We start from the raw sequence: 27381 nt of genomic DNA, 5'->3' as shown, positions 1-27381 counted from the left end.
AAGTATGGTACACTGGGCTCTCTACAACATGTTTGACTACTTCTGTGTGTGAGATCCAGATGTTTGGAGCCTCCTCAAGAATATAAATTTTTTTTTAATTTTTTCGAGCCATTTTGCAAACAGGTCCTGCTGCCTGGAATGTTCTCATACTTGACTCTTCTACCTAGAAAACTTTCTATCCATTCTTTAGGACTTTATATGAAATTCATCCTTGCTCCTTTTCTATTTCCGTAATATTGTAAGGACATCTTTATTGTTATACATAGTTTATTGTCATTGTCATCTCTTCATGTGCTTTTCTCTCCCACTAGATTCTGAATGGTTTGAAGATGATAATTATCATTGTAGCTGACATAGTTTCTGTGTTTAGGAGGTACTTAATATTTGTTGAATGAGTCAATTCACTAAGTAGCAAATAACTAATGTAAATGACTCATTAATTTCTAAGACTTTATTATTTAATGTACATTTTGCTATTCTTTTAATTTATAATTAGCTGAAATATTTCATGTGAAGTCAGTAGTCTGAAAATTCTGTCAAATATACTATTAATTTTAGGCTAAACTTAATGTTATCAGTGAAAGTCATAATTATTTGTTAAATAGAAAATTTATATGGTATCACAATGTTATAATTTTATGATACTCATTTATTCCTTGAACAAATACTTTGGAGTGCTTACTGTGTGCTAGACATTACATAAAGTACTGGAGAAACAACAGGAAACAAAACAACATGCAGGACTCCAAGAGGATTTTAGCAAAATCCATATATGCAAAGTAAACAACTTCAAAATGGAATTTAAAATAATAGTTGTTTGATTAAATCTCTCTAAGAGTAGTAAATACATTTAGAATTGCTTTGAGATATCATAGGAACAGACCTTCAGTAAAAGCAAGAAAAGCATCTGAAAAGATTCTACCAGTATTTACAACTTCTGGTTTTTCTCAGGACATTTTTAGACCATCTGCTCCACAACTGTCTGAAGGATAAAATAGTGTCTTCTCCAGCTGTCAAGTTGCTGGTCATATGTGTCATATGACACTGGGTGTTGCATCAAAGGAGACTCTAGAAAAGAAGTTAAGGCCCCAGAGTTTATGCATTTCATCAATTAAAAAGATTTGCAAATGAACATAGTAACATGACAGGGAGGAGCCCATGGGTGCTGCAGGTATTCAAGCCTGAAGAGTGATTTGATTTAGTAGCTGTTATTTGAATAAAATATAAATATGCTCATTTAATCAACAATTGAGCATTTATGATCATGAAGAAATGCTCATAATTCAACTTGTCCTCAAAAATATATTTCATCTGGGGATATATCAAATAAAAAATGATAATGGTAGCTGTCAGGGAGTGCTAAGTGTCACACTGATAGAACAGATGTTGAAGGCTAGGATTTTTGTACAAGAGATCTTAGCATTTCCTATAGTAGTTTCATAGAAGTTTTACTTGTGTCAAGATTACTTATGAGAATCATGGAAAAGGATTGTGCTCAGAAAAACTAAGAGATTAATAAAACCAGGTCAATTGATATTTGAATTTCTGCAGACAGACCTGGTATGCTTTACTTAATGTTAACTCTCTGATTGCTGGATAATGCCATGCAGACTTTCCCATGTCCATTTTAAGGGAATTTGGGTTACTGTCCTCTAACCCCAGACCTTTTTGTCTACCTTCTTTCTTAATATCTCTAATTGAGTGTCTAATAGGTATCTCAAACTTAGTATGTCATGCTTCTGAAATTCTTAAGTCTGCTCCTCCTTATGTTGGCCATGTTTATCAATGGCAAAGCCAAAAATTCTTCACACTCTTTTATCTCTCACATTTTACTTCCTACTAATTAGCAAATTCTATATCTTTAAAATATATTCAGAATTTACCACTTCTCATTTTTCTATTAGCACCGTCACCTAACCATCTTTAACTTAGGTGATAAAAACCACTTCTTAACTCATCTGTCCATCCACCTTTGCCATTTCTCAAACCATTCCCAATAGTTTGAATAAATCTATTAAAACATATGTCCAGTCAAGCCACTGCTACTCAAAATTCTCCAATGTCTTCCTTCTTTCTTAGTAATTGCTGAAGTCCTTCCTATGTCCTATCAGACAGTAAATTATCTGGCCCTTCTCTGATCTTATTTTTTTCTACTCTTATTCTCTTGATATCAGGCACACAATTTAGTGCATGTTTCCTGACAACCCAGGCAAACTTAGAACCTTTGCACTGTTGATTCTCTTTCATGGTGTATTTTTCCTGGAGATACCTACATAGAAGCTCTTTTATTTAATTTAGATCTTTAGTCAAAAGACACCTACTCACTGTGCTTCCCCTGACCTTCCTGTTCAAGATGTCAGTACATTGTCTGACACATCCCTTTAAATTCTTTCTTTCTCCTTTGTACTTTGAGCAGGAATTTCTATACGCTTTGTTCTCTGTTGTATTCTAGAATCTAGAATAGTACCAGGTGCATGGTATGTGTTCTATAAATATTTGTAGAATAAATGTGGAATGAATTTGACTAAATGCTTTGTGAGTTGTGCTCATACTTCCACAGGCACCCCTAGAGGCTTTTCTATTGTGAGCATTGCCGTGGCTTGGCTGCAAATGGGGCCAGGACCCAGCCTAGTTTTTAGCTTTGTGGAAGAACCATTGCTCTACCAATGTGTGAACTTACTCAGAGATTGGATCAGCCTTTCAGCTGAAGATTGCTTGATATTCAGCTACGTTGATTCACCATTTTCAGTCACTTTTGTTTTTTTCTTTTTCCAATTTCTTCCTAGCTCTTATCCTTTTAGTTCAGCGGATTTCAGTGATGGCTGCTTTTAAGAATCACTAGGGGGAGTTTTAGAAAACCTCACAGATTCTAATTTAACATGTCTGAGTAGGGGAGGAAAGTGAGACTTAGGCCTCCTGTGTTTTAAAAGCTCCATAAGTGATTATAATAATCAAGTCAAGGTTGTAAATCACAGTCCTAAGCGAATTCTTAGGTTTTAGATGTGTTGATTAATCTGTGGTCACATTCTGTGCATGTGCATTCTTTACATGATTTTTCGAGGCAAAATTGTTTAAGATGTAATCTTACAATGCTGTATATTTTGGTTTATACAACATGAGACTGAATTTCAAATACCTCAGCCTCTCAAAATAATGCAGTGATGAAGCAGAGACTATGTTGCTAAAAGAGATCTTCAATTATAGATGAATTGTGTGAGCATGGGTTGTAAAGTCAGCCCAATCCAGCCAGTATCCCTGCCCTCAAGGAGTTAAAGAGTATTAATAGAACCACATTACAAGATAACACACTATGAAGGGTCAAAATGTATTTACCTGATTCCATAAAATGTAGGAGAGATGGGCTGGAAAATATGTAGAAAGTTCAAATAGATGGCATCTGGGGATATTGCCTATGAGGGAGAAATAAGGACAATTAAATAATTAAGAGGAATTATAATGATAACCACAAGTGGAGAGATCTACCAAGACTCTTGAAATAAATAGGTCTCAATTACTGCAAGTAAAAAACAATAATTTGTGTGTTCCCCTGCATTGCTCAAAGCTGCATTTTGATTGATTTTTTATTTTACATAAAGCAGACCTCTGTGACTCAGGGTCATTGGTTTATCCTAGAAATGCTTGTCTGAGCCTGAAAGGTTTGGTAGATCAACCACTCAGTAAATAATCTTGTGAATGATGCATCTACTGGTCCCTTCACCAGTTCCTAGAAGCCACTTACTGCACATAGATTTTCTCTGTCCCTAGGAGTCTGACCTCACCTTCCGACTGGCCAGTGGTCTTGTTATATGGCAGCCGATGTGGGAGCACAGACAGCCTGAGGTCTCTGGCTTCACAGCTCTGGTAAAGCCCATCAGGAACATCATTACAGGTTTGTGACTCACATACCTACCTAGTGAGATGGTAAGAGTGGATCCCCTTACACATGGGAATAATGGTGATGGGATGATTTGCCCTTAAGAAGCTAAGAAGAAGCGGATGTCTCTGGCAGTTGTCTAGGTGTCCAAGGTACAGGGCTTATTCACATAGGAGAAACACTAAACCAAGGACACATGCTTCTCTGTTATGTGACTTTGAGTAAGTCATTTAAATGTCTCATGCCTCAGTTTCCTCACCTGTAAGATGTGATTTACAGTGTCATATGAATAGTACTTACAGGACTAATATGAGGAATGAATGAGTTAATATATGTAAAAGTTTAGAAGAGTATCTGGTACATGGTGAGTAAGCAGAAGCTATTATTATAATTAGTATCATCATCATCATAGATGGAGTAGAGGCTCCTTAACAATCTCATCTTAGTGTTTTACTGCATCAAACCATTTCACTTCGGGAATTGTCCAGTGAGAGAGTCTTACTGTTGAATTGCAGAACAAACATAACATGATGACAAAGTTCACAGGAGGCTCATACTACATATATACTACACATATATCTCTTGCTATGGATATGTAACCTAACTTTCCTGAGTATTTCCGTCAATGTCCAAGAGATAACAATGCCATCTTGCAGGATGTCTTAGTAAGCAGTAAATGAGAATGCACATCAAGTGCCCATTTTACAGGATAGTAAGTGTTAGCAAACTCTCTTTTCAACACAACAATAAAATTTTAAAAAGACATTGTGTGGAAAATCTACAGAAGCATATACATGCATATATCTTAAAATTGAAATATATATGCACACATATATATGTATACAGTTTGCTTAAGTTTGTAAGGTTTTTGTGCAAACAAGAGAAAATTATGCATATGAAAAGGACTCTATAAATGGAAGGAAACTATAAGCAAGTTCTTACATACTTTTCTCCCAAAACCTAATATAACGATGCAGAATGCGTGTTGTTCAGGAATTGTGTAATCAAGGAGTGCTGTATTATTTATATATTTGATAAGGTGCTTATAATGATAAATATAATCATTTTGAAAGGCAAATGATATATCAAAAATAGATTAATTATGCCATTTACATATATAAAACATTAACTCTTGAAATATATCATAAATTCAAGAGTGATGCTCTGTCATAGTTACAGATATCAAAACTTAATTAAGAAGCAGTGTCATAACCAGAAATCGACTTCACATCCTGTGATGGAAAGGCTAATCACTTTGAACTTAAACAATTGGAGAGTTAAATATAGAACAGATGTAAGACTTTTATAAAACAAAATACAATAGAAATTGGAGGAAAAAGTATGCTTAAGTATAATAAAATTTTTTAGTGAAAAAGCTGTATATTCATAATATATTGGCTAAAGAAATTTAATTTTAAACAATTTTTTAGTCTTTCTATACTCTTCTATATGTATAGGGCAGCAGTCACTTCCAATTTGGGTCTCTCTGTCTCCCTCTCTCCCTCTTTCCCTCCATTCCTCCCTCCTTCAGTGATGGAGACAAAGCACCTGGCTTGCACATGCTATCTCTCTCTCTCTCTCTCTCTCTCTCTCTCTCTCTCTCTCTCTCTCTCTCACACACACACACACACACACACATAACTCTCATTTAACACAGATATAAAAACTGCTAAGAAATCATATCCGTCTATGTAAACACCTGCACTACTCACCTCACACTCCCCTGGTTTCTGGATGATATTCATGGCTGTTTTCTTTCCCCTGTGCCTGATCCCTATGAATTTGAAATGATGCTCAGCATCTGAGTGGTGCTTTGTCTCAGCTGAGACAGCTTGGCTAGAAAGAACAGTGCCACATGGTGACCTTAGCAAATCCCTTTCCTTCTCAGGACCCATTTGCTCACCATTCAAGTGAGGCTTTGGCACCTTAATTCCCCACAGCTCTGATCCCAGGATAAAGATGTAACTAGCTTGACTCTTAGTTGAGGGACAATTTAATGTGTTGGTTAAAACACAGACTGTTGAGTCGACGGCCTGGACTATAATCTTCATGTAACCATTAAGTGAGCTTGGGCAAGTTAAACTCCCTGTGCCTTAATTTCTTCATCTGTAAAATGAGTACAATAATCTATCAGTACTACAGGGTTATTGAAAGGGGTGTTTTAATTAATAAATGTAAATGCTTAGAACAGGACTTTCTGTATAGTACTTTATAAATAAATATTACCTAATTTTATTTTTAGTATTGCCAACTTTTTAGCACTTTAATCTACTGAATCAGACTGAAGAGCCAAATATCTACATTGACACCTGGATGTGTTAAGATTTTTTAGTTGGATATTTGATTTCTTTTACAACAGGAATCACAAAATGATAATGATCTATTAAAATGTGTTTTATTTTAAAATAAAGTGAATTTATCAGATGAAAGGAACTCATAATCTTACAAATTCATGATGAAATTTCTTTTATCTTTGCAGCCAAGAGAAGTTCTCCTATCAACAGTCAAAGTCAGACCTGTGAATCACCAAATCAAGACACAGGATATGGAGAGGTTAGTTTATTGCAATCAGGAGAAGAAAAAAAGGAATTCTTTGATGTAGTATGGACAAGAAGACATGAGTCTAGAATTATATTACTGAGCTCAAAGCCCTCTCCTTTTTCCTGAATGTACAGCTTGTTACATCCTCAGATTTTCTATCAGTCAAGTATGAAAATTAATGTGATGCATCTCCCAAAAGTGTAGAAGTCCTGAACAAGACAATGCATGACTAGTGTCTTATCTCAATGATTAGTATGTGAAAAATAGTGTTTTATATCAATGGCTACCATGTAACACTCAATAAACTTTAGTTATCATTACTCATCTCACATTAAAGTATCATTGCTGTCTCAGTCATTATTAAATACTCTAATGTCTACTAAGCCACTCTAATACGGGTGGAATAGTGTCTCAGGAAGTGGAGAGGAGGAGTAGAAAGGAAGCCTAAGATATATTCCTGTCTCTTAAGGTATCTAAAGTTTCATGAGGAGTCGATATGTAACCCACATAAAACAGAAGGTGCAAGATAAAACAATGTAATTCAAAGTAAATTTGTCACATTTGGTTCATGAAAGAAAGAAATGAAAGCCACATAGAAATGTATATTGCTATTAACTTAATATGTCATTAGATCACCAGTCGCCAATTAAAATCCAAGATGTACAAAGCAAAACTTGTTGCTTTCCATTAAAAGTGGATCCTCTTTTCAACTGATGTATTTTTGTTAGGATTATCATACTGTTCCCCACAAACTGGAAATTTTAGAGTCCTACTATATCTACCATTTACTGAACAGTTGCATACACTATGATTTATATGCTTTAAGATGTACATATTTTTCACATTGCACATCTTGCAATTGTGTGTGCTTGACAGTCTTGGGCCTCTTGCAATCATCCTGTTGGTAGTAGTCTTCATGGGGGAGTCACTCTTATGCAGCAAGAATTGGGTCATTTCCAGCATTGAAATTTGCTCCATGAGAGTCAGTGACTTAGAAGGTCAGAGGGAGTAGTTTTAAAAAAATAATACTTTTTAAAAATAAAATAACACTTAGGATACAGAGGAAGTTATTATTTGGGAAAACTTAAATACTAACAGCCCTGAATACATAATCAAAAGCTATGCCTACATAGGTCTAAAATAGCTGTTTCACTATGTGTAAAATTAAGTTTTCATTGATAATACATCAAGTGCCCTAGTTTAATTAACAGAATCTTTTTTTTTCTCACTGGTGCATATTTTAATTGTGTATCTCTTAAGTGATAACATATTAAGAACAATGAAATACGTATATAGATCTCATATTTTGTTATGCTCAATCCTCTCAGTTTGATTTTTTGCTGTCATATTAATTTACATTATGTTCTAAGATGTGCTCCTTATTCTCTATGCCCACTGCTACCCTTTAAATCTCATAATTTGGTTACAGTATAAACCACCCAATTGGATCTTTTACTACTAGTCTTTCTGGCTTGAAACATAAATATACTTAGTAATGCCTGACTAGTCTTAATGCACCATTAATTAATTACCTTGTCATTCCACCGAGGCCATTGTATGCAATGTACCATTCTTTTATTGTATCTCTTCCTCCTGGGGAACCTATAGAGGACCCTTGGCCATCACCTCGAGATCAAGCTCCCCTCCCTGGCTCACTGTGCCTTCCCCTACCTGGCTTCACACTTTCTAAGTGACCAGCTTTGTGCTCACTGCTTTAGTTAGTGAACCATTGTCCCCTGCATGGGGAGCATGCTCACTCAGCAGGAGTCTGCTCACACTGCTTCCTCACCCTGGAATGATCTCTTTCCTCCTGTTGGCTGTCTAAATTTTATCCTTGAAGAACCAGTGGAGAGCTCAAATCTCCAGAACTCTTGTCTAATTAAACTAAAGCATTATGGTCCAATATAAGTAGCCTCTAGGTCCCGGTGCCTACTGAACACTTGAGCTATGCCCAATATGAATCCATTGAGGGGCTAAAAGGCACAGCAGATTTTTGAAAACATAGTATCCAAAAAATATAAACATTTTCTTAAAACTGTTAATATTAAATGTTGAATGGTAATTTAAAGTTAAACAGAATGTATTATCAAAATTAACTTTAGCTGCTTCTTTTTAATGTTTCTTTCAATATTTTTAATGCCGCCTCTAAAACATTAAATTCAGATATCCAGCTGTTTGCAGTTTGGATTATAGTTCTATTGCACATGCTACTCTAGCCTGTTCTCGCTGTTCTTAAAACTTAACTGTAAAAAAAAAAAAAAAACTTAACTGTAAACTCTTGAGTTTAAAATTTAGGTTTATCTTTTTGGTAGGGGAGGAGGTGCAGTGCTGAGATCCAATCCATGTCCTCACACGTGCCACACAAGTGCTCTACCACTGAGCCACACACCTAGCCTTCTAATTTTTAAAAAAATCTCCCAAATCATCTAACATGAATCACTTACAGTACACTCAACTTAAGGATTCTTTAATCAAGCTGAGAAGAGTTACTTTGTGAGATTTCTAGCTATGATTGGTTTTCATAAATCATGGTTGAAATATTCCTTCGTTTTTGTTTGAAAATAAAAAGTATAAGGGCTAAAATTATGCAATAGATTTTTTGGGGTCTTTGTACTGTAATGAAGAATTTAATCTGTGATGTCTATGGGAACATATCTCACTTTACCTGGACAGTATTATATTTATCAGCTAAATATAATTAAAATAAGCTGTTCTGTAAGAGAATTGCTGAGTGTGTACTTGTGACTAAAGGTCATTATATCACATTAAAAAATGTATTGTGTCTCCCCTCCAATGAATAATGAGAAAACTAGAACCTGGCCCTTCTGCTGTCATGTACTGCCTTCAATTTGCAAACCTAAGTTCTGCTAGTCTTTAGTCTCTCACTTCTTTTCAGTTTTCAGCATTGACATATCTTTGATGAATTGTTGGGCTTTCAACTTTTCTGGAGATACTGGATATAGAAGTGAAATAGAAAAGAATTAAGGGCAAAACTGAAATAAAATTTATGAAAGTACTCAGCTTAATGCTTGGAAGCTGCACAGTTGCACTGTAGAATTCTGTTTCCATTTCCTTTTAGGCAGAGTCAAAATCCCTTAGTCTATGGCATTATAAGTATATTGGAAAAATTTCATGTATGTAACTATGTGTGCAATATAGTATCTAATTCTGGAGAATATACTGAAAGAGGAGAAAAACTAACCTTCTGTCTCTACCTCTGAAAGGGACTTCAGGTGGTCTGTGAAACATTCCAGTCTGATTCCATCTCACCCAAGGCCACAAGTTCAGGCTGTCACCGAGTAAACTCGTTTGATGGAAGCCTGTCCTCCCAGACTTCCCAGGAAAGAGGGCCATCCCATTCCAGGTACATGAGTGCAATGTCAGGGATTTAGTTGGTATTCCCAGTTACCAAAATGGCGTATGTATTTTAGCTACTTTCATAGCCTCTGTTCTTTAAAATATGTATGTGCATGATAAGTGTTTATATATTCTTGGCCAAGATGTAATCTGATAATTAATTACAGAAACATGCTATGACTATCATTTATGAGAGTGGAAGTGGGGGAGACGTGTCTAATTTAATGAATTGTCTGAGTCAGATACTATTTTAAATATTTAAGTGCAGAAACCTAGTGATACTACCAAGAGATTGTGTTGGAGACATGTTAAAAAGATCTGCTTTAATGTATAAACTTACTCTGTACCAGCACATCCTTGTATTGAAATGGGTGCTATCAAAAAGTGCTTGGGAATTACAAAGTCTGCTCTTTGTAAACATCCTCATTTTGTCATCATTATTTCATGTACGTAATGAATTTGCTTGCAAACACCTTCTCTAGGAATAAGTGCTAGTCTACCTCTGCCTACTCCTTGCTGAAATTATGGATATGTGGATTCATAAAGCTTGTCACTCTACTTAAAGGGCAAGAGGCCCTCACATCATTTGTATATCTATACTTTTAAATAAAATTGCAGTCTATTAGTTACTATCTAATTCCAGTCTAGTAGGTAAAAGGAGCTATATTGAGATGCATTTTTTTTTACTTTAAAAAATTTTTTATTAGTACTTGTTTGCAGTCCATGAAATTTGTAATCACTTGTCTTGGGGAGTCTGTACATGTACACACTGCAGTTTGTTTCTTTTTTTTCAATCCCTTTCCCTCCCCTTATTCACCATAAAATTCACCTGCTTTAATTTTTCAACTGGATTGTCAGTATATTTACAAAATTGTGCGACTCTCACCATAATTCAATTTTAGAACATATCTGCTACCCCAAATGATCCCTTGTACACATTCACAGTCATTCCTATTTCTGCACCTCACCCCAGATAACTGCTAATATACTTTCTGTTTTAATTGGGTTATATTTCTGCACATTTCATATAAATGGAACTACATAGTTTGTAGCTTTTGCATCTAGCTTCTTTTACTTAGTGCAGTGGTTTTTGAGGTTTATTCACATTATAGCACAGCTCAGTAGTTTGTTCCTTTTTTGTGGCTGAATAGTACTCTGTTGCTTGGATCTATCACATTATCTATTCATTGGTTGGTGGATATTTTGTTTCTATGTTTTGTCTATTCCTAATAATGCTGCTACACTGTATACTTAGTATTTTTTGTATGGGCATAGGATTTCACTTCTATTAGATGAATATCTAGGAATAGAATTTCTGGATTATACAGAAAATTTATGTTTCATTTTTTAAAAACTATCAAACTGTTTACAAAATAGTTGCAGTATTTTATATTCTCCAGCCACATATGAGGGTGTGTGCCTCTGTATCCTCCAAAACATTTTTTTTGTTGTTGTCTTCTTTATTATAGTCATTCTGGTGCGTATGTAATGGGATCTAATTGTGGTTTTTATTTACTTTTTCCTTATGAGGGATCATGTTAAATATATTCGATGTGCTTATTAGTTGATCCGAGATGTGTCTATTCAAATTTTTGCACACACTTTAAGTGGATTGTCTTACTATTCAGTTTTAAGAGTCTCCATTCTGGATATTCTGGATAAAAATTCCTTATCAAAAACTGAATCACAGCTTTTCCTCCCAGTACGTGACTTACCTTTTTGTTTGATGACTTTTAAATCGTTTACTTCCATCTGACACCCAAACCAGGCTATATGCATGCTGTGTTTTGGAAAGATTTCCTAGAATTATGATAACATCATGCTATATAAATACAAGCATTTTGAACCAAAATATTATGTTCTTTAAAATAATGAGTAAATAATGTGTTTATTTTTATGTCTTTACTTGAACTTTAAAATCATGTTATCTTGGGCCGGGGATTTAGCTCAGTGTTTTTGCTGCCTGCTGTGCAAGCGCAAGGACCCAAGTTCAATCCCCGGCACCAAAAAAAAAAAAAAAAAAAAAGGAAAGAAAATCAAGTTATCTAGTTGAATAATCTGTTGTTTGAGAATTTGAAATTTTGTCAGCAACTTTGGTTGTATAAGGGAGATGGTGTTTATCCATCATTTTATTGTACCAGGTCAGTGGTGATAATGAACAGTTAAAATCATATTACACATGTGGAATCTAAAAATGTTGAATTCATAGAAGTGGAGAGTAGAATGCAGTTACTAGAGACTGTTACTGTTGGCTGGCAAAAAGGAGGTATTGATAAAAAGGTACAAAATTTCAGTTAGGGAGGAGAAATAAAGCTTTACTGATCTATTGCACCAAGTTATGGTCTGTGAATTAAAATAAATTAATGTGGAAGGAACCTTACGAAGATTAACCAGTACAGTCCCTTATCATCTAGCTGATGGACTAACAGCATTGACTTAAACACTTTACATAATGGGAAATGTAATACGCCCTAGCGAAGTTCATTTTGTTTTTAGATAGCTCTGCTTAGTCAAATGTCCTTCTTATATTTGATCAAACTTGGTATTTCTCTAACTTCTGTCTATGATTCTTGTATGAATTTTTGATTTGCTTTTATTTTTATGTGTAACAAATTAAAACAAATTTAGTGATGTAAAATAACAAATATTTATCATCTCATAATTTCAGTAGAGGTCCAGGCATAATTTAGCTGGATTCTTTGCTTACCAGGCTGATATCTCCTCACAGACTCGAATGAGGATTGATCCACTTATGAACTCCTTCAATATCATAATAGAATGAATTTCCTCAGTTATAGGACTGAAGTTTCTGTGTTCTTGCTGAATATTGATGGGGGCCTGTACTTAGACCCTTGAGCCTTCCTCTACATAGGCGACCTTGCAGCATGGCAGCTTACTTCTTCGAAATCATCCAAGAGCAGAAATTGGCTCTAATTCCAATCTGCTAATACAGAGGTGTTTTTTTTTTCAACATCATATAACAGGGGTGACTTCTCATCACCTTTGTTATATAAGGTACTTTAATTATGGGAATGACATCTCATTACCTTTGTTGTATTCTGTTGATTATTATCAAGTCATAGGCTGTGCCTGAATTCAAGAGTAGATTACAAAGGCCATGAATACCATCAGATGGGAACCAAGGGTGGTTCTCCTAAGGTCTATTCTCGAAGATATACAAACTCTTCCCATATTGGCTTTCTACTTGTAAAGAAGTAACCATCATGACCACTTCCACCCCCAAAGACTTTCATTTTGTTCAAAGACAACAATGACACAAACTATCAATGACACAATTAAATCAGATTTTGAGAGAAACGTAGTTACTTAGGACACAAGTCAAAAAGAGTAACAACAACTAACTGGACATCTATATATGTACAGTAGTGCCTGGGTCTTTACATTTATGGTATTTATTGAGGTATTCATTTATTCATTCATTTCTATTTCAGTAGGTGACACTACTTTTGACCCAAACATCTTAGTCAAAACTCTGCTAGATCACTTGATTTTAAAGTTTCATTCTACCACAAGTTCTTTACATTCTGCCTTCTTGGTATCTCTTAAATCCTTTCCTTTCTCCCCTGTCCCATTTAGTTCAGATCTTTATTATTTCCTACTTGGTTTTTGCAACTGCTTTAACTGGTATCTGCATTCAGTTTTGCCTTCTTCTAGTCCATTGCATATGTATTGTTCACCAATTATTTAAAATGCCATGGACTCAAGAGAGAAGCTGTCTGACTCATATGATAATCACTGGGGATGTGCGTATTGAAAGGGAGAAAATGGGCGCACTGGTCTACACAGCTCTGAAATTAAGCTGGACAAATCTTAGAAGCTCCTTGACTAAAACTCAGTCCCATGGCTCTTGGCTATACTCTCTGGGCTGTTAATTCTACCTGCTAAGGAAATTTTCCTTTTGCAAGAAAAGTGGCATGTATTTATAGCTGTGTAACTTTCTCAGCTTGCTTTTTGCAATAGAATCTTGGGTGTCCAACAATATCTTTTCATTTGTACTGTCTCTGGGATTGTTTTTACTGATATAATTCTTTTTAAAAACTTTATGAATCTAAAAAAAATAAAAAGAAAAAAAAGAAAAAAGGAAAACCTTTATGAATCTATTGTGAATCTTATCCAGGTCCACTAAAGTAGACAACATTCACATCACAAATCTCTTTGAGATAACTTCATTTCAATTCACATCACAAATGTCTTTGAGATAACTCCATCATTTCATTTCCATCTTGGGCCTCCAAATATACATATTTATTTATATTATGTGTATATATATACACATATATATACTGTATATATATGTGTATATATATATAGTAAAACCTTGTTCTGTGAGAATAGTTCATTCTGCTTATAATCCAAAGCACTTGTGTATCAAAGCAGAGAGAGAGAGTCCAGTTATGATCATGTGACATTTGGTATGACATACTACTCATATTGCATTGGTTGTTTATCAAATTAAAATTTCTTAGAAATGTTTGATCATCTTGCAGAACACATTACTTCTAATCTAAGGTTTAACTGTATGATTATATATATTTGATTCATACTATCAAAGTCTCTAGAATATCTTTTGTCTGATGAAAAAATATTATAAGGTATGATCTTAGTTTTTACAAATGATTTTATAGCTTCACTCTTGGCTTTGTCCTTAATCTATGGTTTTCCATTAGCTCCCTAGAATTTATGGTTAAGCCATTTTTAAATTTTAGCATCATTTGCTCTCTGGAAAGGCTGATAATTTTCAGTATTACCAAGTCCCATCTCTTTAGCATTTAATAGTTTTTCCTTTGGTTCATGTTTCCTCTCTTTCAACTTACTGTAGTCAGCAAGAAGATATTAGAAGGCATCTTCAGTATTTTATTTGTCAATATCCTTTGTTAGATCACCTAGTTTGTTGGGCACACTTTAAAACTTTTCCATGTAACAGCAAGAAAATTTATACCAGCACATACCAAGGATCCTCCTCCTGCATTTTCCAATAACATGTTCCTTATTTCCCACCAAATGCTTGACAGAAGCCTCCTCAAAGATCAGAATTTCTAGGCACAATCTGAGCAAGGAAATTTACACTTTCTTGAAAACCACATTCTTCAAGTTTCCACAGCCATTCCTGCAATTTAGAGTTTTCTTGATTCTGATATCGGTACTGGCTATCAATTACTATATAACAAATTCTTACAAATCTTAGAAGTTTAAAGTCAACAACATTTATTTTCTCACATAGTTTCTGAACATCAGAAATTCAGAGCCAGCCTAGCTAAGTGATTGTGACTCAGGGTCCCTCAAGATGTTAGCTGGAACTGCAGTCATCTGGAGGCTTAGCTGGGCTGGAGGACTTGCTTTCAGGTTCACTCAGATGACTGTGACCAGAGGCCTTCAGCCTCTCCCGAGGCTGCACACACAAGACACAGAAGCTGGCCTTCCCTCAAACAAATTATCAGAGAGCGAGAGAGAGAGAGAGACAGAGAGAGACCTACCCAAATGGAAGATTCTGTGATTCTGTGTCTTTTACAACCTACTCTCTGAAGGGCATACTATTATAGTACTCCTTTTATGTTCTATGGATCACACCAACCAACTCTGATACAGTGTGGAAGATTACACTGGATATAAATACCAGGAAGCAGGGATCATTGGGAGCAATCTTGGAGGCCAGCTACAAAAGAAATAATGGTAAAATCACCATCATGTATATATATGATAGATCAATTAATAATAATTGATATAACTGATATAATTATTAATTGATATATCAATTATTAAACCTTCCTCCACGACTAATTCTGTTTTATGCAAATTCCAAATATTTTAACTTTATTTTGGATAAAAGTAAGTCATGTTTTACTTCAAATACCATGTTTATGCCTGACATTTAAAAAAATATAAAAGCCAATGTCAAGATAAAATCTTGAAGTCATAAAACATCCATAATCTTATATTTCTTCATAGTTTTTCTTATCAGTTGTAAGCATTATAAAGTTACAAATATAAACAATAAATAATGCTTTTTTCTCTGACAAAACAAACAGAAGTTGAAGTGGTTCCAATCTAATTTGCCTATAAAAACAAAACCAACTAAAATATCCAAAATTAATCTTTGGTGAAGGACTTTGTTTTGGGTTTTGCTCTGTGACATTACTGCATTCAGGCATCTACGTAAATATGCATTTCTTGACATATGCACTAAATCACCCACAGTATACATACATCCACATGTATAAATTAGACATAAATCAGTTGCACTTTGGAAATGAGTTGAGTGTTCTCTCTGCCTAGCTACAGCCATTGGTTACCATGGAAATTATGAACAAGGTAGACCTTTCAGAAAATGTTAATAACGTTAATATGTCTTTATTGGAAGAGTTCTTATATTAATCATAAATGAAGAGAACTGTAATAACAAAGCAGTGCAAATATCCTAGCAATAAAAACTGTCTGCTTATATCAAACATATCCAATTTATCAAGTCTTTTACTCTGACCTTGACTGAACTGAACATTATTCTTTCTTGCAGGCTGCAAACGATGTACAGGTAGCTAGTTTTAAAATTAATGTGAGATTTCATCTTTAATTACCATATGCAAAGACTTAATTTATGCTTCATTAAAAATTGCATAGGTCAAGACTGATTTCCACAGTTCTCTCCCTGTTATTTCCAAGGATCTTATTTGCTTTTCTTTCCTATCACCCTCTAACACTTGCAGTAACTTTGTTTTCCGAAGACATTGCTACTTGGAAAATTCATTAAACCAATCTATACCTTTTCTAAAAATCTTTTTCATTATAATATTGTTTATTCTATGAATATAATTTTGTATGATGCTAATTATAGAAAATTATTTAAATGTATAAAATACTGAGAAATAAGTAGAACTCATCCATGAATCCATCCGGTATATATAAACATCATTAACATCTTGTATATGTATTTTTCTTTATTATTTTTACATATGTCACCTAGCAGAAAAGCTATATTCAGATTCTTTATTAAAAGTTTCATTTTTTTCTACTAAATAACTTATAGTATTATAGACTATTAGGGCTAGAAATAACTTTTCCATGATGTCATATGCTGAGCTTCTCCCATACCATTTGGATCCAGTTATGTAAATTTGCCTCATGTGCTAGTTTGCTAATTAAAATGACTTTGATCAGTTAATGACTAGTTAATTACATCTGATAATGATGCTAAATGAAACCAAATTGATCATTCCTGCTTTTTAGTGACTATTCAAAACAGTACAGCTGGAACTTAAAGTTGCATGGCTAGTGCTTGAGTAACACATTAAATACAGGTACTTCCATTTGTAAATATTTGCTACAGAATGCCTTGTTAATTCATCATTGTTCAAATGGAGTCTCTTTCAATATTAAGCAATTGAAATGTGAGCTTACTCAACAATTTTCAATTACACAGGTCCCAGACATGTTTTTAGTCCCTGATCACAGCCCTATTCATGAGTCCTGCTGTTCTGCAGCCCTTCATCAGATGAACTGACAGGCTCTGTTAGAAAGTTGTTAAGGCCTACAGGACTTAACTAGACACTTTGTAATTATTTTCAGTCAAATAAACTTTGTGTGTAGAGACTTAGTCATCTGGTGCCCTCAGGAGTGAAACTGTCAACATATCCCAGTTATAGTGTTTCCAGGTGGGAATGGTTTGTGATGTTGACCTAAAGGAACAGAAATTGTGAATTTCAAGTTTCTCTAGGACAACTGTCATCCAATCTTACTAGAAGTATTTAAGGAATACTTTGGATGTTGTATAACATAAAATCTCTTGGGCTCCAGCCACAGAAATTCTAGTTTAGAAAGCCTAGGGTGGGTGTGTTTTTAATCATCATCTCTTTTCTGCCCTTGGGGTAATCATGGAAGAGGACTCACTGGCATCTCATGTAGAACAGTGCTCTAGGGATTTGAGATAATTTATAAGATTCTCTAATTTAATAACTAGAAATATTGGGCCGGGGATTTAGCTCACTGGTTCCGGCACCTGCTTCGCAAGCACAAGATTCTGAGTTCGATCCCCGGTACCAAACAAAACAAAACAAAAAAAAACCAACAACAACAAAAACCAAACCAGAAATATTTGGGTTCTCATATGGGCAGAAAATACAGGATAAATGATAACTACACCTAGTCTAAAAGGAGAAAAATGATTTTGTGAAACTGCTAATATCTGCCTTAATCATAGAAGCCTCATCAAGAACATAGTGTTCTTCACAGGCTCTTATAATAAATCAGATGCTTGTCATGAAGGCTTGAGGACCTAAAATTACACAGCTGGTAGCCAGCCAGCCCCACGCTTTGTCTTTTCCTTATAAATCCAGATTGAAAGAAAAAAAGAGAAGAATTCCTATTATCTTTTGTATCAATGACAGGGTTAGAGGAGTAGGTTAAATAATGCTTTTTTAAAGAAAGAAATGAAATGGGGTTGAAGAAAGGGGAGAGTAGTGAAAACTGCTTAGGAAATGGATAGAAATGTGAATAAATGGTATTACACTTCCTCAAACTGATCTTGGAAGTGTAATCAGTCAAGGTCTCAGAAGAAAACAGTAGCAAACTGGAAAAGTTGAAAGGATATTCAAACAGGCTTATTTACCAAAGAAGAGATGGATTTGAGCTGGAAGACAAAAAATTGATAACTAGCACACCAGAGCAAGCCTGATAAGAAATAAGATTGGAGTAATGAGCACATCTAGATTGTATTGCCTTGTTGACTACTGTAAGGATCTTAAATTATATTCTAAGGATATTGAATAGTAATTTATTGGAAAGGGCTGAGCAAGGAAGTAGAAGAATAAGGAAGAGATAATCAGATTTTTAAAGTAATTGCCTGATGAGAGATATTGGTGTTTAGAATTATGGTGGTGTTCATAAGAAAAGCTGGTGAGAAGCGGTTGGAAGGAGAATCTATGGGACTCTGGGATAGATTCAGAGTTGTCATGCACCTGATTTCCAAAGAGTGTTCTAGTGCCCTGGGGGAAAATGATAAATATTAGCATAGCATTACACAGGAGTTTAGTATATTGTAAAAAGCTTCTCTAATATGACTGCCAACTCAGTTAAATAATTCAGTATTATAGCCGCAAATATGGTTAACCTTTAGCCTATATTCAGCTTCCTACTTGTCAAATATTAAAATATTCAAGAATATTAGATTATACGATAGCATTGACATTTGAAAGCATTGAGTATGTGGGCAATTGCCACTGCACACTCCAAACAGTGCTATTGATGAGAATAAAAATAATAAAGTGTGACCTGCTCCAATAAGGAAGTAGAAAGTGAAGACAAAAATGACAGTCAGGGTACCAGACAGAACTTTTTCTGCAACCCACAGTAAGAAGTATTTTCAGCTAATGACTCCAGGTAAACATGAGAAGTGAAACAAAACATTCAAGTCCTTACTCCCAGGTTTTTATTCCAGTGAGCTTAATAATAGCCATGTCCTGCTGAATTAATTTCTTGAACTACTAATAAATCTTCAATTCAAAATATAGACCTGGAAAATTTAGGAAAATCTCACTCTCAGTGATTGCATTTTTTGCCAGAGGTGTTTGTGTGTGGTTCATGCCATTTGCTAGTTGATTCAGGGTACAAAAATGTCTCCTTTACACCACCTGACTTAGAAGGAAATTATGCCTGGGGGTCAAGTTTCAATTTTAAATTCAAGATGCTATCTTGGATCTCAGAAATTCTGTTTATATTTTGTCATTTATCGTCTATATTACTGGATCACATGTTTCCAAGATGAACCTTTGTATCCACTAATATCTGGGTCATCTGGGGCTGCTATACTATGATACCATAAATCAGGTGGCTTGTAACAACTGATATTTATTTCTCACAATGCTAGAGAAGTCTGAGATCAGGGTGCCAGAACTATCAGGTTCTGGTACTGAGTACTGTTTTCTCATTTTATCCTCACATGGTAGGAAGTGAGCAAGAGGCTGTATGAAGAACTTTTTGGAAGGAAGGGCATTAATCTCATTCATGAAGACTCTACCGTCATGATTTTATTATCTGTCAAAGACTCCTCACCCTTGTGTCACATTGGGGTTAAAATTTTATACTGTGAATTTTGAACTAAACAGACATTCAGCCCTTCTAACCTAATAAGATACCTAAGATAATGTATTATGATGAGTTAATTGCTCAATAGTATTTTAATAGAATTAAATTGAACACTAACTACTGAATATGTCATGTGTTTAAATCGAAAAGGATTCCAGATTGAGAGTTTTTTAAAAATTAGTTTTGCTATCTCACATAGCTATATAACTTTAGAATTTTCAAAATGATTTCATTTTCCATATAGTAAAACTTTTATTTGCTTAGAATTTTGAGATTTCCTTAGTTCTTTTACATAATTTTTTTCACAGTTGAAATTAAGAATCTGGTGCAGCAGACAAGATATGTATTATTTCTGTTTCTATTGGAGGCAGAATTGTTAGAATAGTAATAAAAGAAACATCATGATGTGAACCTCATCTATTTCTATAGCTCTGACTCTCATCATGCAAATTATTCACCAGCTATGCCAATTACTTATGCTCCACCACTCGCGACTCACAAGTTTTGAAATCCACGCCTTTGCAGACATTGTTCTACCTGAAAAGCCAGTTTGCCTTCCTACCCCAATGTCACTTTTACCTGGTTTGTTCTTACGCATTCCTTCAAAACTCTTTCAAAGTCTCTGCTTCTGAGAAGTATTTTATGGAAGTGGAATGAGTGAGACCAGTTAGGAGGATACCAGAGTAAACCAGACAAACTAAGTGAATGAGTAAGTGGAGGAATGAGAAAAGTGGAGCTGTACACAGAGTTGTGCTGCCCTGGGGAAGGTTTGACTGCCAGTATCATTCTCTTCTTTCTGTCATTGGGAACAGGGCCTCTCTTGTGATACCTCCATGCCAAAGGTCACGCTATGCCACCTACTTTGATGTCGCTGTTCTTCGCTGCCTACTCCAGCCGCACTGGTCTGAGGAAGGCACTCAGTGGTCCCTGATGTACTATCTTCAAAGGCTGCGACACATGTTAGAAGAGAAACCAGAGAAGCCCCCAGAGCCAGATATCCCTCTGCTCCCCAGACCCAGGAGTAGCTCCATGGTGGCTGCGGCACCCTCCTTAGTGAATACCCACAAAACACAAGTAAGACAAATTCAGCCTGTTATCTTTTCTTTTCTTTTTTTTTTTGTATATCTTTTTATTGGTACATTTTAGGTGTACAACATAATGACATTCATCATTGGAGATATGCACCTTTACATACTCTCTTGGTTCTTATTTTTCCCCCTTCCCCTGCCCTCCCTTCAACCCCTCCATACCTCCCTATTTACAAAGACTTTGTTTCCATTTTTTCATTTTCTCATATTAATTCCATTCCCCTCTTCCCTTTCCCCTACCTCTCCCACTTTCCCCTCCCCTTTGCCCCTTTTCTTCCTATTTCACATTATCTATTATACCTTTTAGTCCTTATTTACACTTTCAGTTTCTCACACTAGAGAAACTATTCAGTATTTACATATGTGTGTCCTGTTTATTTCACTTAAGAGTATCACCTCAATGTGCATCCACTTAGCTAAAAATGTCTCTAATTTCTCTTTTTTGATGGCTGAGTAGTACTCCATTTTATTAAAAAACCCCACATTTTCTTTATCCGGTCTCCAATTGATGGGCATTTGGGCTATTTCCAAGTTTTAGCTATTAAAAACTGTGCTGCTATGAACATGGGTGCACATATATCACTGTGGTATGATTCTTTTAATTCTTTGGGAAAGATAACCAGCAGGAGAATAGCTGGGTCAAACGGGACCTCTAGCCCTAGTTCTTTGAGGTATCTCCATACTGATTTCCACAGTGGTTGCACCAGTCTACACTTGCACCAGCAGTGGAGCAGGGTTCCTCTTTCCCCACAGCCCCGCCAGCATTTGTTGTTGGTTCATTTCATAATAGCAGCCATTCTTTCTGGAGTGAGGTGGAATCTCAGCATTGTTTTCACTTGCATCTCTCAAATGACCAGTGATGTTGAACATTTTTTCATATGTTTATTTGCCATGTCTACTTCTTTGTGTGAGAAATGTCTGTTCATTTCAGATGCCCATTTTTGGACTGGGTCTTTAAATTTGGGAGGTCTGATCTTTTTAAGTTCTTTATAGATTCGAGATAGTAGACCTTTGCCTGAGGGACAGCTGGTGAAAAATTTTTCCCACATTGTGGGTTGTCTCTTCACACTGCTGGTGGTTTCTCTTGCTGTGCAGAAGCTTTTTAGTAAAAAGAGATTCAACTTGTTGATTGTTTGTGCTAGTTCACGGGCAACTGAGGTTTTGTTCATAAAGTTTTTTCCTACCCCAATGTCTTGAAGAGTTCTACCTAACCTCTGTTCCAGCTGTTTCAGTGTTTCTGTTTTTATATTTAGATCTTTAATCCATTTTGATTTTAGATTAGTGCATGGTAAGAGATATAGGTCTATTTTTAGTCTTTGGCAAGTTGAAACCCAATTTTTGCAGCACCATTTATTAGAGAGACTATCTTTCCTCCAGTGAGGGTGTTTGGCTCCTTCGTCGAAGATGAGGTGGCTGAGTGTATCTGGAGTTGTTTCTGCATCTTCTGATCTGTTCCACTGGTCTTCAGGTCTGTTTCTTTGCCAGTACCATGCTGTTTTTATCACAGTAGCTTTGTAGTATAGTTTCAAGTTGAGGGTTGTAATACCCCAGCCATGTCTCTGTTACCTAGAATTGCTTTTGCTACTCTGGATCTCTTCTTGTTCCAAATGAATTTTTGGATTGTTTTCTCAAGGCCTATGAAGTATGCTGCTGGGATTTCAATTGGGATTGCATTGAATCTATATAGCAATTTTGGAAGTATAGCCATTTTCACTATGTTGATCCTTCCTACCCAGGAGCAAGGGATGTCTTTCCATTTTCTGATATCCCCTTCAATATCTTTTTCCAAAGTGCTATAATTTTCAGAAAAGAGGTCTTTGGTTTCTTTTGTGAGGTTGATTCCTAGGTATTTAAGTTTTTTGGATGCTATTGTGAGAGGAATTGTTTGCCCTATTTCTCTCTCAGTGACTCTGTTGTTCATGTAGAGGAAAGCTATTGATTTTGGGGTGTTGACCTTGTATCCAGCTATTTGACTGAATTTGGTTATTAAGGAAGTCTAGAAGACTTTTGGTGTAGTTCTTGGGGTCTTCTATATAGAGTATCATGTCATCTGCAAATAATGACAATTTGACTTCTTTGTTTCCTATCTTTATTCCTTTTATTTCTTTCTCTTGTGTAATTGCTGTGGCTAATGTTTCCAAAACTATATTGAACAGGAGTGGTGATAGTGGACATCCTTGTCTTGTTCCATCCCATTATCTTTTGAACTAACAATTTTGGCTATAACACATTCTCCTTTTGTCTTCTGTGCATCCCATTCCTAAGTGCCCAGAGATATTTGGTTGGTGATTATTCTGTTGCCATTATCTTTTCCCTTCTGTTTCTCCCTGCTAGACCTTTTTGCTGCTTTTTCACTCTTAATTTACCACTGGAGGAAGCACATTCACACACATGTTAGTTTATTGTATGCCTTTGTTTATTCAGAATAATTAAAATTTGATCTCCTAGATAATCATAATATTAGTTAATAGAGTTCTACCCTATAATATGTCAAGTGTTAATATAAAATATGTGACAATAGCATTTCACTGAACGTGATTTAACCTCTTTTGCATAGCCCAAATTTTTCAGTGTCTCAGTATTGTCATTAGGAATATTGTTTTTTGATACATAGTCTTGCTATTTGTTCTAGATGTTTGGAGAAATAAATTGGATATATACTGATAAGATGACACTATATGAAAATTGCTTTTTGATTAATGAATATCATAATATCAGCTGAACACTTGTTTTTTGTCAACAACATATGTTGAAGTTGTAGAGAAAATTTTGACTTGTAGGGTATTCCAATTTGGGGCTACACTTAAATTTGAGTCTCCAGGGTCTAAATATTTTTCCTGAATGTTCTAAAACTAAGTATAAATATCAGATTCAGAAAGAAATACAGTGCACCCTCAGGTTGCGACTGGCCTGACATATGAACAACTTGGGTTAATTAGGTTAATGGAAGATTAATCTGCCTCTTGTTATCTATAGTGTGTACCCAGGTATCCGGATCTCAGCTGTATTGACTTACAACAACTTGAGTTACAACCAGCCCTTGGGAACCAATTTTTTGTAAGTCAAGGGGCCATTACATATCTAATAGATATTCTATCCAGAATGAATATCTCTTTTAATGAATTATTAAATGGAAGACTACTATTTTCCATAAAAAGGAAAAAGAGATATCTATTTCCCTTGTATTTTCTTATCATTCTCCATTTGGGACTACACAGCCTCATTGCTGAAAACTCCAAGTGGAAGTTACAGTTAATACAAAATATATCTTTCCAGCAGCAGAATTTGGATTCTGAAAGTCTAGACATGCAAGTTAAATAATTCACAGATATCAGATCAGTGGGCTTATCTGTATGAACAAGGCAACATTGCAATAAGGAAAGTATTTGGATGGATAGCCCTAAGTTCTAGATCATTGCCTACCTTTGCTTTTGTTCAGGATCTTACAATGAAGTGTAATGAAGAGGAAAAATCTCTTAGCCCTGAGGCTTTTTCCAAGGTTTCATTGACCAATCTGCGTAGGTCTGCAGTCCCAGACCTCTCTTCAGACCTTGGCATGAACATTTTTAAAAAGGTGAGTAGAACCATTCAGGCATTATGATAATTTAGTAATTAAGAGTCAGTGGGCCCTACTACAGTATGAGAGGGTGAGAAAAAGAACCAAAATCAGCTCCCGCTTCTAACACTGGTTTGCAACATAACCTTGTAATCCTGAGACCCTATGCAAGTTTTCGTGTGCGTGTGTGTTTCCGTCCTTCCTGTTCTGAATATTCCACAGGGTTGTCATGAAGCCCAATCCTGATGTAGTGTGGTGGTGGGGGGTAGTTGTGACACAATGATAGTAACCTACATTTGTATGGTTCAACTCATTTTATCAAGGATTTTGTATGACTATTCTCACTTATTCCAGTGGCATCCTTATTCTCCCTGTTTTCCAAAGAAATTGACCTTTAGAAACTGTGAGTAGTTTCTACCTAAAAATAGGACTTCTAGCTAAACAATTCATGCTCTTTTGAATCCATCAATCCATCTATATTTTTATAGGTACGTAGTTTTGTTTCATTTTGTTTTTGGTACTGGGCATCAAACTTGGGTCCTTGCGCTTGCAAGGCAGGCAGCGGAACCACTGAGCTAAATCCCTGGCCCTATAGGTACATAGTTAATGAAATAGACAATGCTGTACTTTGTTTAGATTCATATACAAGTAGTGAGTTTGCTGTTTGTTTCTCAAAATTTTTAGCTTATGTCAGTGAATAACATGGAATGTATTTTTAACTTGTAATCTATGGAGTTTAACTTGTTTCTAACTAAGCAGTCATGTCTGCTTTCATCAATGACAAGAGGAAACAATAACCATTGTTTTTCTAAAACTACTGATTATTGAGAGAAAAAAGATATTTTTAATACTCACATGAGAATTTTTGAGGAGTTTTTAGAAATATAAGTGCCTCTGGCCTGATCCCAGGACTAATTAGGTCAGAATTGCTGAAAGTTAGGCCTAGGCATTAGTATATTTTGAAAGCTTTCTGAGGAATCCTAAACTCCTGGTAACTTGGTCTTGAATTTGTTTGGTAGAAACAATGAGTTTATACCAGTGTATGTATAAGGGATGACCAAAAATATGGTGAATGTTTAAACCCCTCAAATTACTACCCTTGCTTCGAACTTATCTCATTGTTCTTGACACTTTCCAAAGCAGTCCTGAAAATTCTCTTTGATTAATGTCTTTACAATGTATAATTAAAAGAATCAGTGAGTGTTGCTCTCAAACACCATCCAGTGGAAAGCCAAGCTTGTGAAAACATTACTGCATGTCCTCATTCACCTTAGTCATCAATTTAGCATCAGGTGACTTCTGGCACTTCTTAAAGTCTAAATGAACATGAAAGATAAACATTTTTAATTGATTCAGGACAATAAGGCAATAGGTGTGTTCAAAGGGAGGGAAAATATTTTGCGGAGGATTAATGGTAATGTGTCTTTTACTGTAATAATTTAAAAAATTTTAAATATTCACTCTATTCTTCGATCATACCTCTACAATATGATATTCTGCATCATCTTTGACTTTCCTTGTGAGCAGTAACACATATTTGAAGTTAGATGACTAGAATGATTGCCTCGATCTTAAAAAATGCAGGAGAAAAGAGGCAGCCTGGTCCAACTGGTTACTCATGAATTCTGTATGCCAACCCAATGGTACTCAATTTTCAGTGTCCATCAAAGTCACCCACAGAGCTCATTGTATACAATACACATTTCTGGGCCTCCCCTTCTGAGTTGCTGGTGCAGTATGTCTGTGGTTGAACTTGAGAATCTGCATTTCTAAGTTACCAAGGGATGCCAGTGGTGCTATTCCAGGGACCACACTTTGAGAACCACTACTGTAACCCATTCAGCAGAAATACCTAAAGAATGTGTGACCTTTTACTTAGTTTTTTTGCTCTTTTAACTCAGGGAAGTTTATCCCTTTTCTCTTGAGTGGTATTCAATGACTTCCTGGGTGTCTACTCCCTGGAATATTCCCTGTGTTTTACTATAGAACCTGGAGCCCACAGGGAAGCAAGCTGTAACCTTCTCTTTGCCCTGTGCCTAATCCTTCATCTCTCACCACTGCAGTTCAAAACCCGAAAAGAAGACCGAGAGAGGAAAGGTTCCATTCCATTCCACCACACGGGGAAAAGGAGACCTCGAAGAATGGGTGTGCCATTCCTGCTTCATGAGGACCATCTGGATGTGTCCCCAACCCGCAGCACATTTTCCTTTGGCAGTTTCTCTGGGCTTGGAGAAGAAAGGCGAGGCATTGAAAAAGGAGGCTGGCAAACGACCATTTTAGGTAACTGCAAAGGCCTTCCAAGTAGACAGAGTTTGAGTGACCTGTTCAGCAATCTTAATCTTAGAACCCCTGACAAACTTGGATCTTTCTTGAATAGTTCAGCCAAGAAATTTGGGCCAAAGTGCACATTCCTCAGTGCTTAAATAATCCCGTGTTTTCATAGCCAAACAAATAGAGATCATTAAATTAATTATGCAAGAGTTCTGTATAATAAACTGAGTAATGGTCCTGTTTTTTAAATCATGCAGAAACATGGCCTGAGAGGGTTCTGTGCATTAACTTTCATTTGTTAAATCTAAAGAGAGACTTTTAATTTCACTTTGTTATTTAATAAAGGAAGAAGCTAAATAGAGAAAAAGAAATGTCCTTTTCCCATTTTTGGATGGTGTATTAAGAGAGTTAGCTTAAAATCAGGAGGAACTGACAGCTAGCAGAGCCACAACAGATGGTTTCTGACATTTGGCTTAGATTGGGGCTGACCTGATCACAGATATGCCATCAATCATGTTGACCTTGGATATTCCTGAGGCAAGTTCAATTCTTGCTATTTTGGCTGTGCTTCATGTCCTTCCTAATACTCCTCATTCATA

At 35.6% G+C, this 27381-nt stretch overlaps 1 protein-coding gene across 11 annotated transcripts in view; it reads left to right on the top strand.

The window, feature by feature from the left end:
- Unc80 (unc-80 subunit of NALCN channel complex) overlaps window positions 1-27381 on the top strand; it is a 219931-nt gene that overhangs the window by 8920 nt on the left and 183630 nt on the right. For all 11 annotated transcript variants that reach the window (XR_015449083.1, XM_013074516.3, XM_087205796.1 and 8 more), the window contains exons 5-10: window positions 3766-3889; window positions 6354-6427; window positions 9640-9779; window positions 20680-20941; window positions 24395-24529; window positions 26575-26791. Coding sequence is in view for 10 of the 11 variants with exons in the window: in XM_013074516.3 (XP_012929970.1) it covers window positions 3766-3889; window positions 6354-6427; window positions 9640-9779; window positions 20680-20941; window positions 24395-24529; window positions 26575-26791 (952 nt within the window). In the remaining variant the exon portion in view is untranslated. The remainder of the gene's footprint in view (window positions 1-3765; window positions 3890-6353; window positions 6428-9639; window positions 9780-20679; window positions 20942-24394; window positions 24530-26574; window positions 26792-27381) is intronic.

The sequence above is a fragment of the Heterocephalus glaber genome, unplaced genomic scaffold (genome assembly GCF_053883595.1).
Source record: "Heterocephalus glaber isolate CG9 unplaced genomic scaffold, H.glaber_assembly_v1.0 deba00000621, whole genome shotgun sequence".
Classification (NCBI taxonomy): domain Eukaryota; kingdom Metazoa; phylum Chordata; class Mammalia; order Rodentia; family Bathyergidae; genus Heterocephalus; species Heterocephalus glaber.
This window is presented reverse-complemented; position numbering and strand designations above follow the sequence as displayed.